The sequence below is a fragment of the Sinohyriopsis cumingii genome, chromosome 9 (genome assembly GCF_028554795.1).
Source record: "Sinohyriopsis cumingii isolate HCF-2022 chromosome 9, ASM2855479v2, whole genome shotgun sequence".
Lineage (NCBI taxonomy): Eukaryota > Metazoa > Mollusca > Bivalvia > Unionida > Unionidae > Sinohyriopsis > Sinohyriopsis cumingii.
Genome location: NC_142969.1, coordinates 37,598,268 through 37,615,237, shown reverse-complemented (window position 1 = coordinate 37,615,237; position 16,970 = coordinate 37,598,268). Strand labels below are relative to the sequence as shown.

The 16,970-nt window shown below is 36.4% G+C and overlaps 1 protein-coding gene across 2 annotated transcripts in view; it reads left to right on the top strand.

The window, feature by feature from the left end:
* Positions 1–16,970, top strand: part of LOC149791571 (uncharacterized) — a 61,219-nt gene that overhangs the window by 8,042 nt on the left and 36,207 nt on the right. For both annotated transcript variants that reach the window (XM_089970118.1, XM_089970119.1), the window contains exons 3-4: positions 3,342–3,670; positions 9,026–14,038. In XM_089970118.1, coding sequence (XP_089826244.1) covers positions 3,342–3,670; positions 9,026–14,038 — 5,342 coding nt within the window. The remainder of the gene's footprint in view (positions 1–3,341; positions 3,671–9,025; positions 14,039–16,970) is intronic.

Here is a 16,970-nt window from a genome sequence, read left to right as displayed (position 1 = left end):
AATGTATTTAAAAAAGTATCAACAGTGTCAGTGGCATCCCTTTAATATACAATAACAATCAGTATAATAAAAAAAGCTACAAAACAACTCTCCATTGACAACTTGTGCACAATGGGTAAAAAACAGACCACACTATATATAAGGGCACAGGTAACCGAGGGACCTCAGCAAGATTAGAATGAGATTTCATCTTTTAGGAAGTTGAGAAAAACAGAAGCTGCAATGCGGCTGAATACTCTTTTTGTAATCGTGTTGGGAATAATTATCAATAAAAAGCATTTTTATATGAAGTTGTTTGCATATTTGTATAAATTGCCTTTATTTTCAAGATACTCTATGAAAGTTTGTTAACAACATTATTCCGAAAGGTTTCAAGAACTATCATGTACACAAAAACCCTTATTATGTTCCATCATTTTGCTGTTGTTGATTCACAAAAAACGAGATTCCTTTTTCTTACAAACTTGGGATATTTTGTGAAAGATCTATCAACATCAAAAGTCTACTTTTTATTGTTTAATTAGTAACATATTATGCTTTTAATTCATTGCAAGTGATAGTAAAACTAGTGGTTATAGTGTCCGCCTCGGATGCGGGAGGTCGTGGGTTCGATCCCTCAGCTGAGTCATACCGAAGACTTACTAAAATGGTACTAACAGCTGCCTCGCTTGGCGCTCAGCATTAAGAGGTTAGTGTTAGGACTGGTCGGCCTGATGTCAGGATAATGTGACTGGGTGGGACATCATGCTACATGTCTGCAGCATGATGCCCCACTGCTGGACATCACTATAAACTGCCACACTGCAGACATCGTAGCAATATGACTGAAAAATTGTTAAAGCTACATTAAAAATCCTAAACACACACACACACACATGTATGGGTCATATAGTGATGTGCATTGCAATAGTCATATTGATCTGTATTGTAATACACAACATGTGATATGATACATTATTGATACGTATACAAACTTGAAGGTCATGTCATCATTAGAAGGAATGTTAGTGGTATGGTGATGCCATTTCAAATGTGTCAACATATTGGTTGCATTTCCATGTTGCTAGGACATGTGTAACAAATTGTAGACAAACTTGTCATCTTTTATGATGCCATTCACATATTTCGCAGCATAATCAAAATACTTCCAAACAGACAACCTACTAGTCGGTGAGTTTAATTCAGCTCAGGGCTTCAGATAAATTGATATTTTATGGAATCCCAAGGACCCCCCAAAATTTTAATTTTATAGGGTCCTTACAAGATGTTAAATAGTCCCACTTTATAGTTTCTACAGTAAGTTTTGTGTTTTTATGTGTGTGTGTGTGTGAGAGATAGATCGCTAGAATTTTGGTGATAATAGGAATTCCACCAGCATAAGTTGCAGTCTCCTCTCACAAGCATGTTGGGCATACATGAAGTGGATAAATAAATGTTCATTATAATGTAGGGAATAAAGACACAAAACCATGTAAGTTTTAATTATTTTTAAATTCTTTAAATATTCATGTATTAAAATTTATATCCTGTCAGTTGACTTGGGATCACGCTACTCAAAGCCGTTATTTCGTTATTTAGACAGTAATATGTCGCACACTCCAAAACAAACATATCAGGCAAGCCATCTTAATTACAGAACTGGATGATGAAGAATTTAATTTTAAATTTTGCAATGAGCCTTCATGTGCTCAAACCCGAGTGCTGTATTACTTTACTCTCATATTCTTCTTTTAAAGTTTGTAAAACGGTGTTGATTTGTCCTTTTTTCTGATCTGATATGTTTTGAAGTTTGCAAGATCCATCTGCTCTAACATTTTCCATTGTATAACATCCACAAATCACACCGTAAAGCGTCTTGCCTATAATCTGGTGCCATTTTCTATAAAACCATAGAATGGTTCACTATGTAATTTTATTATGAATATAATGAATCCGCGAGGCTGAGTTCAAACTAATGAAACCCGTCTGTTTTCTTGTAAATAAAATGGATCGTATACAGTTGCTGTAAATAGAAAACAAGGAAAATTCATGCACAGCAGTGATGTTTTTAAAGCAGATTCTCAAATTTATGTGGAATTGAAGATGATACAAAAAAATGATAAACACAACTTTTTACTGATTTTTATTTATTTTTTAATTTACCAAAACAGCATAATCCATTTAACATAAAAAGTGATGCGTTTAACTCCAAATATACTGATCAAATATGCAAAGAGCATTTTGCACAAGTCTTGATGTGAAAGCAACAAATGGTAGTAACATTTATTATCAAAGGGTTTATCTTCTAATTTAATTTGAGTCCTTAGCAGATCATCCTTTCAAGATCACATGCACTGTACTTATTCATCTACACTCAGAAATGAACACAACGAATAATTATTGAGCATGAACTCAACAGACGGTATAGAAAATCCTTGAGACATCTATTTTGAGAAACTTTGACCTTTTTATGCAAGCCGAAATCGACTTGGTCAGCATTTGTTATTGCATCCTACAGGACTCTTAGGCACAGGTTATAATGTGTCATTTTTCATTTTATTTCATCAGGGACACACATTTGGGCATTATCGGAAGCCCTGATTCAATCTTTTTAGCCATTTCAGGCTATTGTATATGACTGGATGTAGGACTAATCTTGTTCACCAAGGGCATTTGTTTGCAGTGCTATTGCTTGACAAGCAGCTTAGCAACTTTGATTAATTAGTGCCAATTCATTTTATCACCCCTCACACAGAAACAGCTGTTGCTTATTCTAGTGCATTAATTTTGCACCAAACAACAATGCTCAAAAACTAATATCAGTCTTGTATGTTAGGTAAGCTGGGAATACTTTTTAGTATTATGTTAAATACGGAAGTTTTCTTGTGCAAGAAAAATCTTATCTGGAACAGGTCTGGGTGCAGGAGCAGAGATGACTAACATCTGAGTCTCTTAAATCTACATCCTGCAAGTACAAAACTATGTTTATGATGATGTCTTATGCTGATGATTTCTCAGTTTAAAGAATAAAATAGTAAATGAAACAACTAATAAATATTAATGACTGTTGAATAAAGTTACTTTTATAAAGTAATAATAATTTTGTATTGATTCTTTACATTTTATATCAATATGTTATCAAAATATTAAATTCTTGATGCATTGACATGAGTGAAATGTTTCACCACTCAAACACATCCGTCCCCATTACAGTCTTTTGCCTCAATTTTGACATTATTTCCATTGATTTTCATTGAGAAATAGTTAAATGGTGGAACATAAAATGCATACAGCCACTTAACTAATGAGTGAAATATGGTCATTTGCAGAATTTGATGATTTATGTTTCATACCTACTCTAGTCCCACCTGCACACGGTTGACTGACACTCAGGGCGTGAAGCAATATTTGGCAATGGAGGGCACCTGCAAGTGTGGTCTGGAGTGTCCGATCCTGGTGGAGAAGGTCTTCAACTTTGATGCAGCCATCAGCAGTGTACAGTGGACAATCAAGGACCAGTGCTTTGAGGACATGGGAAAGTTGTGTAGTCACCGTAGGAAGATCATAGCCATGGCAGCCTTTCAAAGCAGTCAGGCATCTCTCAGGAGGTCAGCCTTTGATACTGTTGTAACTTCTAGTGCCACTGCTATGCCGCGTGTTGCTGATGCAAATCCAGCAATGATCAAGAAAGGTGAGAAAACTGTGTATTTTTTTTGTCAAGGTTGCAGTTAACAGATAACAAGACATAGGTATCATTAGCTTGCCTGGCTGTAAGGCCATAACACTTGGTTATTAGACCAGGAGAGCATTTGGCATTGTCCTTTATCTGTTTTGTATCACCTGTCATTTATTGCCAATTCACAGTTATTTACATTTTCTCAAAAATCGCTCAACAGAATTTGACTACAAATGACCGATATCCTCCAGGCCTGAAGCTCCTTAAAGTTTGTTCAAATGATGCCTATCCAAAACCAAGTATGGCTGTCGTTACTAAAAATAGAACAAAGCTTTAATTGACTGCTTCTCAAACACTGCTCAACAGAATCGGGCCAAATTTGACAGTAAGCAGCCATGGATGAAGCTGTTTCAAGTTTTTCAGATGATGCCAATCCATCATCAGATTTGACTGATGTTACTAAAAAAAAAAAAGAAAACCATTTAATGATTTCTGCCCAAGAACTGTTCAACTGAATTTTGTCATATTTGAAAGAAAGCATTTGAGAATGAAGCTTTTTCATATTTGGTACAATGATGCTAATTCTCCATTAAATATGGTCACCATTACTAAACATATAAAAACTTTAAATGACTTTTAAGGAGCTGCTCAGATTTGACCAAATTTTAAAGAAAGGGTTCTAGCATAGCTTGCTTTCACATTTCTGCAAATGATGCTACAACCTTTTATCAAATATGGCCTCATTCATTTTAAATAGAAAAATATTATATTTCCTATCAACAATATTAAAGAAGGGGGATGTAACCTATGATGAAGATTGTTGATAATGACAGGCTTGAGGTTATGTTGAGTTCTCCCCCTTGCATGAAAAATGTGAAAGCTAGGGTTTTTTAAAATTTAGAACACAGGATTCATAAATTTAAATGAAACAAGTTATATAAATGTATAATATAATATATGTGGAAATGAACTGAATATGTATTTTGATGTAGAAAGTAAATATGAAATAGATTTATAACTAGTAGGTCAAATGTATTATAAGAGCTAGCTGGAAAACAAATGTTAAACCCTACTGTAATTGCCAAACAAATCCCAGCCAAATCTATTTAGTACTTAATAATTGTTATGGTATTATGTATATCTATATTTATGGAACTTTTAATCCATAGCTATCAGAATTATGTGTAATATTTTTTCATGACAGATTTAGATTACACATGATCTACAAATTGATGTCATGTTCCTAATAATAAAACCTGTTGACAACTTTAGGTTAATTTCTCATTGGTTGGTGGGGTCAGGTGGGATTTTCGTTATTTCCCAGTCATTGGCTTAGGTCACAAGAATAGGTATTTGAAATATTAAATTGAGTAGAAAAATCTGTCTCATGGGGTATAATGCAGCATATGTCGTAATTGACTCATGAATGTTTGTATAAGGAGAGAACTGAGCAATTAAATTAATTTCTATTTTTGGATTCATTTCTATTTCGGATTCTTGTTTTAAATCAGTCTACATGTGTATTTAATGTTATGTTTAGATAATTTGAGAGGAGACATTTGTTAGGATTTTTCATTGGATTCACAAAGCGCTACTTGGACTAGAAGATTATAGAAGATTACTCTGGGACTACCCGGTGTTGTGAATTTTTCAAACGAGTTCTGGACAGTGCTATGGTGTTACGTGCATTAGAGGATCTGAAACACAGAAAATTTGATTTTTGGGGGACTTGAATAGAACTTGATAGGTTTATTTTTGATTCACTTCACAATACTATAGAACTTTTCAGGATTATTTTGGATTCACTTCATAATAGTGTTAGTTCCTCTTACATTTTCATTTTTTCATGTTTTTATCCTTAAATACTTCTGAATTTTATTTACCATAATTTTTCCAAATATCCAAACACTTCAGTTTTCCAGACACCAACCCTGCACATTTTCTTTCAATCTAAACAAGAATAAAAATGTAATTAACAAGTTCAGGATTTTCTGAATGTTGTGACCAGTTTGCAATTCATTTCAAAGGTAACAGTGTTAGAGATCATGCTCATTAAGTAGCTTACTATTTCTCTCAGCATTATTTAGTACCTACAGGACATAGACTAGATAACATGACTTGATAATCACTACTTTGCATGTTTTTTTTGCAAATTAGGGTTATTTAAATAATAATATAAAAACTGAATATTGTGATGTGGTGTCTGTTTAATTTTGGTTATCGTTATCTAGGAGTTAATCGACCACAGTGTTATTAACCGGCTCGTGTACTTAATTACATAAAATATGATTTAAGGGATGGAATAACAGAGAATTATATAAGATATAGAATAGAATAATGGGAGTCCCTGTATGTAAAATACAACAATTTAATCAATTACATAACAAAAATGCCATGGGAATAAATCGCTTTCTCCTAGAAATAGAGTTATAAAATTATGCAAATTTCATTTAACTATTCTGTTACTGATAGAACCAATTTCATCATATGATTTAGTGACAGATCAAACTCAGATTGCCTGGCATGGTAGCATCACATAGTGCTTCCAGTCTTTCCCAGATCACTGCAATGTCCTTATATGGCACACAAAAAAACAAGGTTGAAAATGAAGTAGGCATCAGTTGAACTGATATGGCTGAAGATTTTAAAGAAATATCAGATAAAGAAAAGGTATATATTTTATTAGTATTTCTACAATGATGTGTAGTAATTTTGGAATTCAGTCAGAGGACTAGTCAATTTTTGTCAGTACATATAAGGAATATCTTCAAAAAAAAATTATAGGGCCCCCAAAAATTGCTTCCAGTCAGCTGACTCCCTGTTTTTTGTTGCCAACCCTATCACTTTTTTCCTCCAGGGTAAAATTATTATTTTTTTAAAGTTTGTGTGTTCTGCTCATGATCACATAGATTTGTTATATACAGCCCTTTATTGCCAGTGCATTTGGACCATAGAATAGATATGTTTGTGCAGTGGTAATCTTTCCATTTAAACTATACATGTTATATTGTTATCTGTTACCCTCAACAGGTTAATTGTGTGTTATTATTGTACTTGTCAGTCAGTAAAGGAATTTGTTGAATGGACTGTGCATTTTATGTGAGGTCTAACCTGCCATGGCTAATTGGGTAATTACTGATGCATGACCAGTGCCTCTAGTAGTGTGACACTGGCTGTAACTCAAAAGTAACTCAAAACCTATGACTTTTACCCATAAAAATATGGCTTGTATTGGTGGAGAATCATCATAGTTCCTGATGAAAGTTCAGAACAATGATTTGGAAACAAGAAAAAGAAAGAAATCTCTGGTTTTTATCATCTCATTATAGTTTATCTATTTTGACATAATAAAATAAAAGAATTCTTCTGTTATATAGATTTGATTTAATATATATTTATTTCAATTTAATTGTTTGTCAGTTTAAAAAAAATTATTTTTCATTACATGATATTGTAATGTAAATTTATTCACTAAAAATGATACTTTTTTCAGAAAGTAGTTTGACCTTGACTATTAGTTAATAAACACCAGGTGTTGATCTAAATCCTGACCTTGTTTCAGAATTTGTAGCAACCTTTGTAAACAAGTTCTGTTTTATTTTAAAATGATTTGTTGTTTCCAAGATCATGATGGGACTCTGTCTTTAAGATGTAATAAACAACTTTTTTAATTTCTTTGAGTAAAAATGATTGGTTTTCATCAGGGTCACACTGGGTAAACGTGATCTGTAACAAGTACTTGCTTCTATAACCTTCCAGAAGATGATCACATGACCCAATGTTTACGTTTTAGAAAGCCCATATAACCCATGTTTTGGAGAACTAATCTCAGTAGAAGCTGGGCTGTTAAACTGCAAGTTGTATGTTGTGCTGTTTGGAGTTATTTCAAATTACTTGGTTTGGAGTTAGTTCAAATTACTTGGATTCAAAGGATTAATTCTGTTATTTTTCTGGAAAATATGTGTGCGCATGTAATATTGTGGAACAAGGGCAGTTTTTAAAAAAAATTTATTCATCTATCAGAAGCCACTTTATAATTCTTGTTTCTACAACGAACTGTAAACTTCAACACTACAGATTGCAGCATCGTCTTCCATCTTGGATTCTTCGTCAGGATTTGAATGTGAAATCAGCAGAACATTTTGTTATTAGGACTACTAAAATTTTATTCTTGGATTATTTGGATTTGATTTTAGAAAACCATAAGTTCATATTTTTTCCTTTTTACAGAATTTTTCCTGGGAAATAAATTTTTTTTTTTTTTTTTTAAAGCTTGTTGTTTTCAATCTTTCCTGTGTTACTGTTTATTTTGAGCCTAAACAAGTGACATAAGCCTTCCGTTGTAATGTGTCTTGTATGTCCTGTTATAAAGTGGACGACTTGTTATGAATATCATTTTTGTTTGAATTACATGTATTATCGTCATGATAATAAATGTTTAGAATTTCTACTGGAGCTACTAAAAGTTTCATTGAGGTGGGGTGTTGTAATCATTGTTTACACTCATTACGCTCAGCCATTTGAATCATGTAACTTTCGTACCAGTTTCATTTTTTTTAAAACTTAAACTAATCCATATTACTTTATGCCCTAAGTTGGATCCTGTTATGTGCGATTCTTGTCACACACATGTAAGCAGATAGTATCACTGTTGTAAAATTGTCCACCTGGACCTAGCCTATAAATGAATTGATAGTATCACTGTCGTTTTAAAGTTTGCCACCTAGACCTAGCCTTCCAGTGAACTGATCGTATTACTGTTATTACAATTTTGCCACCTAGACCTAGCCTTCCAGTGAACTGATCGTATTACTGTTATTACAATTTTGCCACCTAGACCTAGCCTTCCAATGAACTGATCTTATTACTGTTATTACAATTTTGCCACCTAGACCTAGCCTTCCAATGAACTGATCGTATTACTGTTATTACAATTTTGCTACCTAGACCTAGCCTTCCAATGAACTGATCGTATTACTGTTATTACAATTTTGCCACCTAGACCTAGCCTTCCAGTGAACTGATCGTATTACTGTTATTACAATTTTGCCACCTAGACCTAGCCTTCCAATGAACTGATCGTATTACTGTTATTACAATTTTGTCACCTAGACCTAGCCTTCCAATGAATTCTGCCAGTTTTTGTATTGATTGGTATCTATAATGAGCCTGCATTGGCAGAGAGAACAAAAGCTGCCATACCATATGCTTATTTATGTCAAGTATGTGAAAAAGGTGATTATTTGTATTGCTACAAGGTGACATTCTGTTTCTTTGTTTATCAGATTGATGCTGCAGAAGGATTCCTTTAAATGTTTCATTATTTCTTTCTGTACAAAGAATGTTGAGAGGTTTGTATGTCTTTTCCAGAATCTCCTATGAAGAGAAAGAAGTCAAAGCATACAAGCAGCGTAACTAATTCCAGTGACAGTGCCATCATCTCCCAGCTTTTATCCACTTCCCGGAAGCTGTCGCCATCAAAGGATAGTACTGAAATTAAATCCAAATGCCCCAGACTGCCAGACGACAGAGCAGAGGATGTTTCAGTAGATGGACGATCTTCAGCACGGTCCACAGATTCACGTACTTCAGGATCATCAGAAATGGATGGGAAAGACACTGTCAAGAAAAGACCCAAGAATGAAAGTAGTGTAATGGGTCAATTCACTTGTTTGGGTCAGCAGAGAGTTTCAAGCATGTTAAGCCCAGCAGGACAAGGAACAATACAGCTTGGTACTCAGCATGTTCCTCCGTCTGCCCTCCGATCATCTTCTCAGAACCACACCAATATACAACCTTTCTCATGGGATGGATTAGCTAGACAGGGTCTGAAACCTCCATTCTTTTCTAGTCTACCAAATCAGCAGGTGTTTCCATCTCCCTTTTCCATGCATATTGCTCCAATTCCTAATAGCATGTCTCAGATGTCAGCAATGGACTATCAATCTATAGGTTTACCAGCGGTATCTTTTCTACCACAGCATATCAGTCACCTTGGCAACCAAAGATTTCATGGACCTGTGATGGATCCACGTTTTCAATATGGCAATAATTTTCCTGGTTGTCAACCAGTGGGGATGCCATCCTGCACACAGACAGGAGATTTTTTATGGGTAAGCCCACGAAAGAACAAAGCTAAAAGAACTCGCATTAAAAAAGAGCAAAAGAAAATTAAAAATATATATGACAGTGATTCACCACCTCCTAATGTTGATGTAAGTATTCTAAAAGATGGAGGAAAAGGTCCCATACCAAAGCAAAAGATTGCTTCATTTTTGGAAAATCCAACAGCCTTTCTTGAGCAGCAAACAGCATTGGTGAATAACTCCATCTCCTCTACCAATTCCAGTCCGAAAAGACCAGATTCTGTGGAATCTGATATAGGGAAGGAATTTTCCAAACAAGAAAACAGCCAGTCAGATGTTCCTCTTCAGTCACCCATGGAAATTGATTCACAGACTGTTGTGACTTCTTCAGATAAAAGTTCATTCTCAAAGCAACAAGAATTTAGTCCAAGTAATTTGTGTTCTTCTGTAACAGGATCTCCTGGTTTGGAAAGCAATAAGAAAGAAGAAAGTCCTATCATGAAAGTATATGTCTCCTCATCTACACCTTGTACATCAGTGTCATCAAACAGGCTTCCAACAAATTCAGGAATCTCAACCTCAGCATCCAGTTCCCCATCAGACTCTCCTGCAGCTAGTTCCATCTCTGGAGAACTGGAGGAATCTAAATTCAACACCAAGCCTGCATTCAGCACACCACCAACCCCAACCACAGTGGTCCATCATACACCTAATATTACATTAGCCAAGACTTCGCATATTGCTTCTTCAGGGATTCAGGCATCTGCAACAGTTCCAACTTCTCATTTTAAACCTGCTAATGCCATCTCGGACAAAGTATCTGCCAGGCCAACAGTTACTCTTCCTAAGAGTGTTCTTCAGAATTTACCACCACACTTAAGTTCAGTGTTGAGTCAAGCAAATGTACCTCAGTTATCAAGCCCTCAGACATATCATTGTAATGTGTTCGACAATGGTGCTGCCATTTTCACTGGTGCTCCACCAAATGTAGGTCTCAGTTCCCTGCAACAGATTCTGTCAGGAAATCTGACAAATAGTGAGTTTCCAGCCAGCAACCTGTTGTCAGCGGCTGCCAAAGCCCAATTTCTTCAACAAAACCAGTTACAAATGTTTCTAGCTCAACAAATGGCAGCTGGCACTACTGGTGTGAACATCAGTTCAAATATGAATTCTGTTATAGGAGGGGTATACAACATGTCCATGCAATCATCTCCTGATACTATACACAAAGTATCAGCTGGGGGAGGAGGAGTTGGGGGTCAGGGTTCATTTGAGGCTGGAGGCCCAGTTATGGCGGTAGCTAACCACATGATTAATCCCATGATTTCCCTGCAACAAAACCAGAATGTCTCTCAAGCTGCTGTTGTGACCTCTACAGCTGTTCCAAATTCACAAGTAGCTATGATGATGCCAGCAACTTATGCAGGTGTGCAAAGTGTTGCGCCACAAACACAGACCATGGTACAGAATTTGTTAATGCCAACAAATCCAGTTGTGACCATCAGTGATAGCATAAAAATGTTGCAGCAGCAGCTGATGACTGTCAAGGGTGTTTCAGAGACTTGTGGGATGAAGCTGCCTAATATACCTTCAAAGGAAGGGGAGCAGATGACAAGTTCACAGGGTAATGCAGCAGAGATATTAGGAAACCTTGCTATAAATTGGAAAGATAACTGTTTTCCCAGTGTTCCCAGTTTAGTCCAACAGGCTTTACAACAAACAAATATGAATACTTCAAGTTTAGTAAGCCCTTTCCAAATGATTGGAATGAACCCAACTGTTCCATTTATACCCCATACCATGGCACCATTTGTGAATAACTCAGTCAGCATGCCAAGTCAGTCTGTTCCCACAATGGGTGTATCCCCAACCATCCTCAGCCAGCAGCCAGTTCTGCAGATATTCAATTCTATTGGTTTGCCAGGCATTGATGTTGGGCAGCTCCAGATGCAAGGTGGGCAAATTCATGTGCAGGGCAATCAGTTTTTCATCACTCCAGGACAAGTCAGTAGTGGTGCATTGAATGATGTGCTTGGCAATACACTTGTCTCATCTCTGTCAAATAGTGACTCTCAGGTGATGGCTAACCTGACTAATGTACACAATTCCAACAGACAAGCCATGTTAAGTGACCCTAATAACTCCTCATTTGTCAACCCATGTGAGCAGGTTCCTACTTTGAGCCCAAATGTACCCAGTGGACTTGGCTTACATACATCTGTCCCTGAAACACATTCTGGTGGGACTGCTATGGAACAATTAGTGCCCCATTCTGGTTGTGGTATGCATGTGTCTAATGTCAGCAGTGTATCAAAGCAGAATAATGTTGTAGTTAGTTCGAGTAACCAGACTCTTCAGCCATTAAAAGACAATGCTTTATCAAATGTTTCTCCAAAAGAAGCTGGTGAAAACACTGTGGACACTAAAACTGGTATGGAGAATAATCAAAAGACTGTTAATAAAAATCCTGTTGAGGAATCATTTATGGTCAGCACCACTGATAAAATTTCAGAAACTAATTTACATAATGCAAATATGATGAGCAGAATAGAACATAAAGGTTCCGATTCAGCACCATCAAATCAGATTGGTACAACTCAGGTGGTACTAATGCCCAATATCCAGATGCCATTATTGCAAGTCCTCGGTGCTAATCACATTTCCATTAACTCCACATTTGACAAGTCCAATCCACAACAGCAGCTTGTGGCATTTGGGAACCAACCAGGAGTTGACACAGCACCAGGGTCTACACTTTACCCTCAGGTGTCCAATATAGCCATGCCACTAAACCTGATTAATGTGCAGCAGCCCTGGAATGGAGTTGCGGGGACAAATCTGACTGCCATGCAGATCCAGACTCTTCAGCTTCAGCAGCAGTTGCTTCAGCAGATCCAGCAGATACAGGGCATGCAGAATCTAATCAACCAGTTCAACCTCCAGAGCCAAACACCCAGCTCTATGGCTGGCCTGGATGCGGAAAAAGGTGGATCAGGGCAGGAGCTTCCCAGTTTGGCAATAAACCACCCCTGTCAGGTTCAAGGTGTGGGTAATCCTATGAACAATTCAACAATTACGTTCTCAAATCAGAACTTCGGTTCAGTGCCAAATGTTGTAGATAAAAATGGTGATCTTGAAATGGCAAATAACGAAAATAATTTAACCACGGGAAACAAAACTGGGAAGGGGGTGGTAGACAGTATGACTGTGAAGACCATAACAATAAGAGAAACTGTCAGCACAAGAACTGTTTCACCAGCACATGGTTATTCTGAAAAGCCTTGCATCAGTAAGTCATCCTGTATTGTTTCTATAGCTGCAGCAGACTCAACACAGGTGAGTCCCACCCTGTCTCGCTCATATGAGTCTAGTGATGATGGTGTTGGTGAACAGGATGACAGGACACCCCCAGTGTCAGATGCACATAGTAATATTGAAGAAACTAGTGAAGAGTTAGAAAAGGAATCAGTTAATAGTGAGAATTCCCCAATATTTTTAAGCTCAGGAAGAGAAATATGCCTATCAGGTGAAATCCATTATGAGGGGAGTCATGAGCCTGATGTAAAATTTCAAAACCAGCATAGCATTGGTTTGATTACTAAAAGTACCAACCATCATGTAATTGGTGGGAAATCTAGTGTTTTACCTACAAAAAGGAAAATAGTGAAAGGGTCGTCATCAAAACGGGATCTAGCATGCATTCCTAGGAAGAATATGGAAAGTTGTGTTGCAGGATTAGTAGTAGGACCCTCAGTTGGCGGTACTGAGTTTATTTCATCATCAGTCAGACAAGTTTCAAAATCGCATAAGAAATCAAATCATCAGAACCGTCATTCTGAAAGAGTACTGTGTTCTGACATTCCTTCCAAGGACGGCACCAAAATCTCATTGTTTGATTATCCAATACAAGAATCTCTTGTGCACTTAAAAGAAGAAAATGATGATGATGATGTGAAGAAAAATGACAATTTATGTAAGTGTACATCAACTCAAGAGACATCAATTGTATCATCTCAGAGCATTAATTGTTCAGAGACAAAGAGTAAGAACCCTTCAGTGGCCATCACACGAAAAAAAGATCAGATGGATCTGACCACGCGAATTGCAGCTGCACTGTCTAATCAAAAAGGGCAGTGGCATTTATTCTCTGCTAGTAATAGAAAGATATATTCTACAACACTCATGCAAAATGATTGTACAGTTACAACTGATGACCTAATGCAGAATGAAGGTGATGTCACCTCATCCAGAGGACTGAAAAGAAGAGACACGGATTATGAGGAATCGCATTCAGAAGGTATGTTGGTATAGTGTTCTAAGTAAGTTTCAATAAAAATTTTAAATTTGCTAAAATATAGCTTAAAAATGGAACAAGTGAACAATTATTTCTGTCCTCAGGTGACTGAAAAAAGCTGCCTCACAGCAGGTAACTAATTTACTAGAAAACGTGTTTTAAGGATGTGAATCAGTTCAGTTCACTGTTAACTGTCACACTGCAGACATCGTAGCGATATGACTGAAAAATTGTTAAAGCTATGTTAAAAATTGAAATCACACACACACACACATTATTATCAGACCTTGTGAAATAGGATTCCTTCACTTTTAACCATAAATATACACTTATTATTATGCTTCAAAAGTACATACAACCTAAAACAATTCAGTTTTTATCTCACCTGGCTGTGAGATCAAGAGAGCTAATGGTATGGCCTAGCATGCTATGGGCATCGTACATGATTTGTCATGTGTCTGTCCATCAACAATTGCTTTTACTGCTCTAGAATCCATTTATCTGATCTGATTTCAATCAAACTTGTGATGTGGGTTTGTGTCATTAAAAACTTTGATGAGTTCATTTATGAGCATAATCCATGCATATATTATTGAGATGATCTGATTTCAATCAAACTCGTGATGTGGGTTTGTGTCATTAAAAACTTTGATGGGTTCATTTATGAGCATAATCCATGCAATTATTATTGAGATGATCTGATTTCAATCAAACTCGTGATGTGGGTTTGTGTCATTAAAAACTTTGATGGGTTCATTTATGAGCATAATCCATGCAATAATTATTGAGATGATCTTGCACCTGACTGGGTGAGCTTCATACCCACCTGGAAGTCATATTCATCTCATGGTCTAGCTAGTTGGTTGTCCATCATCCATCATTCATCTGTCCGTAAGTGCAAATTTATTATCACTACTCCTCATAAACTACTTGGAGGATTGCCTTGAGACTTTACACACACATTCATCCCATGGACCAGTTGGTTCTAAATGAAAATGGTGCAGATCTGTTGTAGAATATGACCACCATAGTGGCCATCTTGAAAATCTTGTTGTTGCTACTCCTTCAGAATGGATGGTAAAATCAACATGTGGTTTTCACCAAAAGACATTTTATGATGTCCCGTTAGTCCTAAGCAAATAAGGTGCTGATCTGACATTTAATATGACCATCATGGCAGCCATCTTGAAAATCTTATTATCACTAGTACCCCAGAAAGGATGGTCATATCTACATGGAAACTGCTAAAAGACTTCTAATGATGTCCTAACTAAATATGTTGGTCATCTGACAATCATTATGCCAACAATCTTGAAAATCTATTTATACCAACCATGCTTGAAGAGAAAGTTATATTGATGTGGGTTGTTCACCAGAAGACATTTTATGATAACTACTTGGTTAGACAATTAAATATCAGCCTTTTGCACTATTCATACATGCTAAGAATACAAATCACTACAAACATTTTGGCTTGGTTACCATAATATTAGATAAGTTTTTTATTTTTTATTTTGTCGGTGCATTATGACCAGGGGCCCCGAGTGGCCGAGTGGTCTAAAGCACTCTCCATTACGGATCACTGCCATCTCACCTGTGTCTGCTTGGGTTCAAGTCTCAGATTCAGCTAATGTGGGTATGTGAGAAAGCTTGCTAGTAGCTTCTTGTGGGTCAGTGGTTGTTTCCGGGGTTTTCCCGGGTTCTCCCTCCACCATTAATATCGGCCGCCATGTATATCCTGTCATGTGCTGAAAAATGGCGTTAAACCCTACATCAACAACAACAGCATTATAACCAAAGGATTCTTAGTACATATGACCAAAGTCTTAGTACATATGACCAAAGTCTTAGTACTTATGACCAAAGTCTTAGTACATATGACCAAAGGGATTTTTAGTGTGGGTAAAAGTAAAATATATAGCAAGTACCAATATCAGGTTTCTAACTAATGTAAGTTGGGTGTGAGAAATTGGGGAAAAAAAGAGTATCAGAGATAGATGTGGATGAAGCAATGATAAATCTGGGTAACTAGGTCAGTGTCATAGAAACTAATGTAAGTTGGATGTGAGAACACATCAATAGCAAGTCACATTTTGGGGTTTCATGAAGGCTTTGACAAATCTGGGTAAACATGTCCACATCATTTCATTTCTGAATAACTCTGTCATATTCCTGCTGTCTCAGCACCATTTAGGTATGGTATGATCTGGGGGAAGGGCGCTGTCATTCATCTAGTAATGGTTAGTCAATCATATTCTGTATGTGGGAAAAGGGTGTGGGATTACGATATGTGTATATGTATGGATACAAGGTATAGTGAAGAAGAGAAAGAAAGCAAAAAAGAAAAACATGGAGAAAAGTTTTAGTTGGAAATAAGAATCAGACAGAGATATACAAGATGGGAAATAAGAGAAGGGATATCTAATAGACATAATGGAGTGACAGATATTCTGAGTGGACAACGATAGTGAGAAACAATGTAGATAAACATTAGTGTAGAATTTGGAGAGGTAGACAGAATTAGTGTGTATGTTGGATATAAACGGTAGATTGCAATATGACTTAATTTTTTAATTACTATACCACTGGTCCCCACTTCACCCAAAGTCAACAGAAAGACCGAACAGGTCAGACAGACCACACCTAATGGGTCAGAGCATCATATAAATTGTTACCAAAATCTTAAATTATGCTTACAATAGCTGAATGATCATAATCGGCCAAAAGTTTACTCAGCAATTTTAAAAATCAGGCAAATGCAAGTAGTCTTTCTGAGAATAATCAGAGGAGATTGCTTCATCTTGTGGAAAACATGCACTTTTATCAATTCTAGTAAATATTTTCTTTCTTGTAAATTATTTTGAACAAGAACTGGTTAGGAAAAAATGTCTGCTGTAACTAATACTGTACCTGCTTATGGGAAATTATGCCTGCT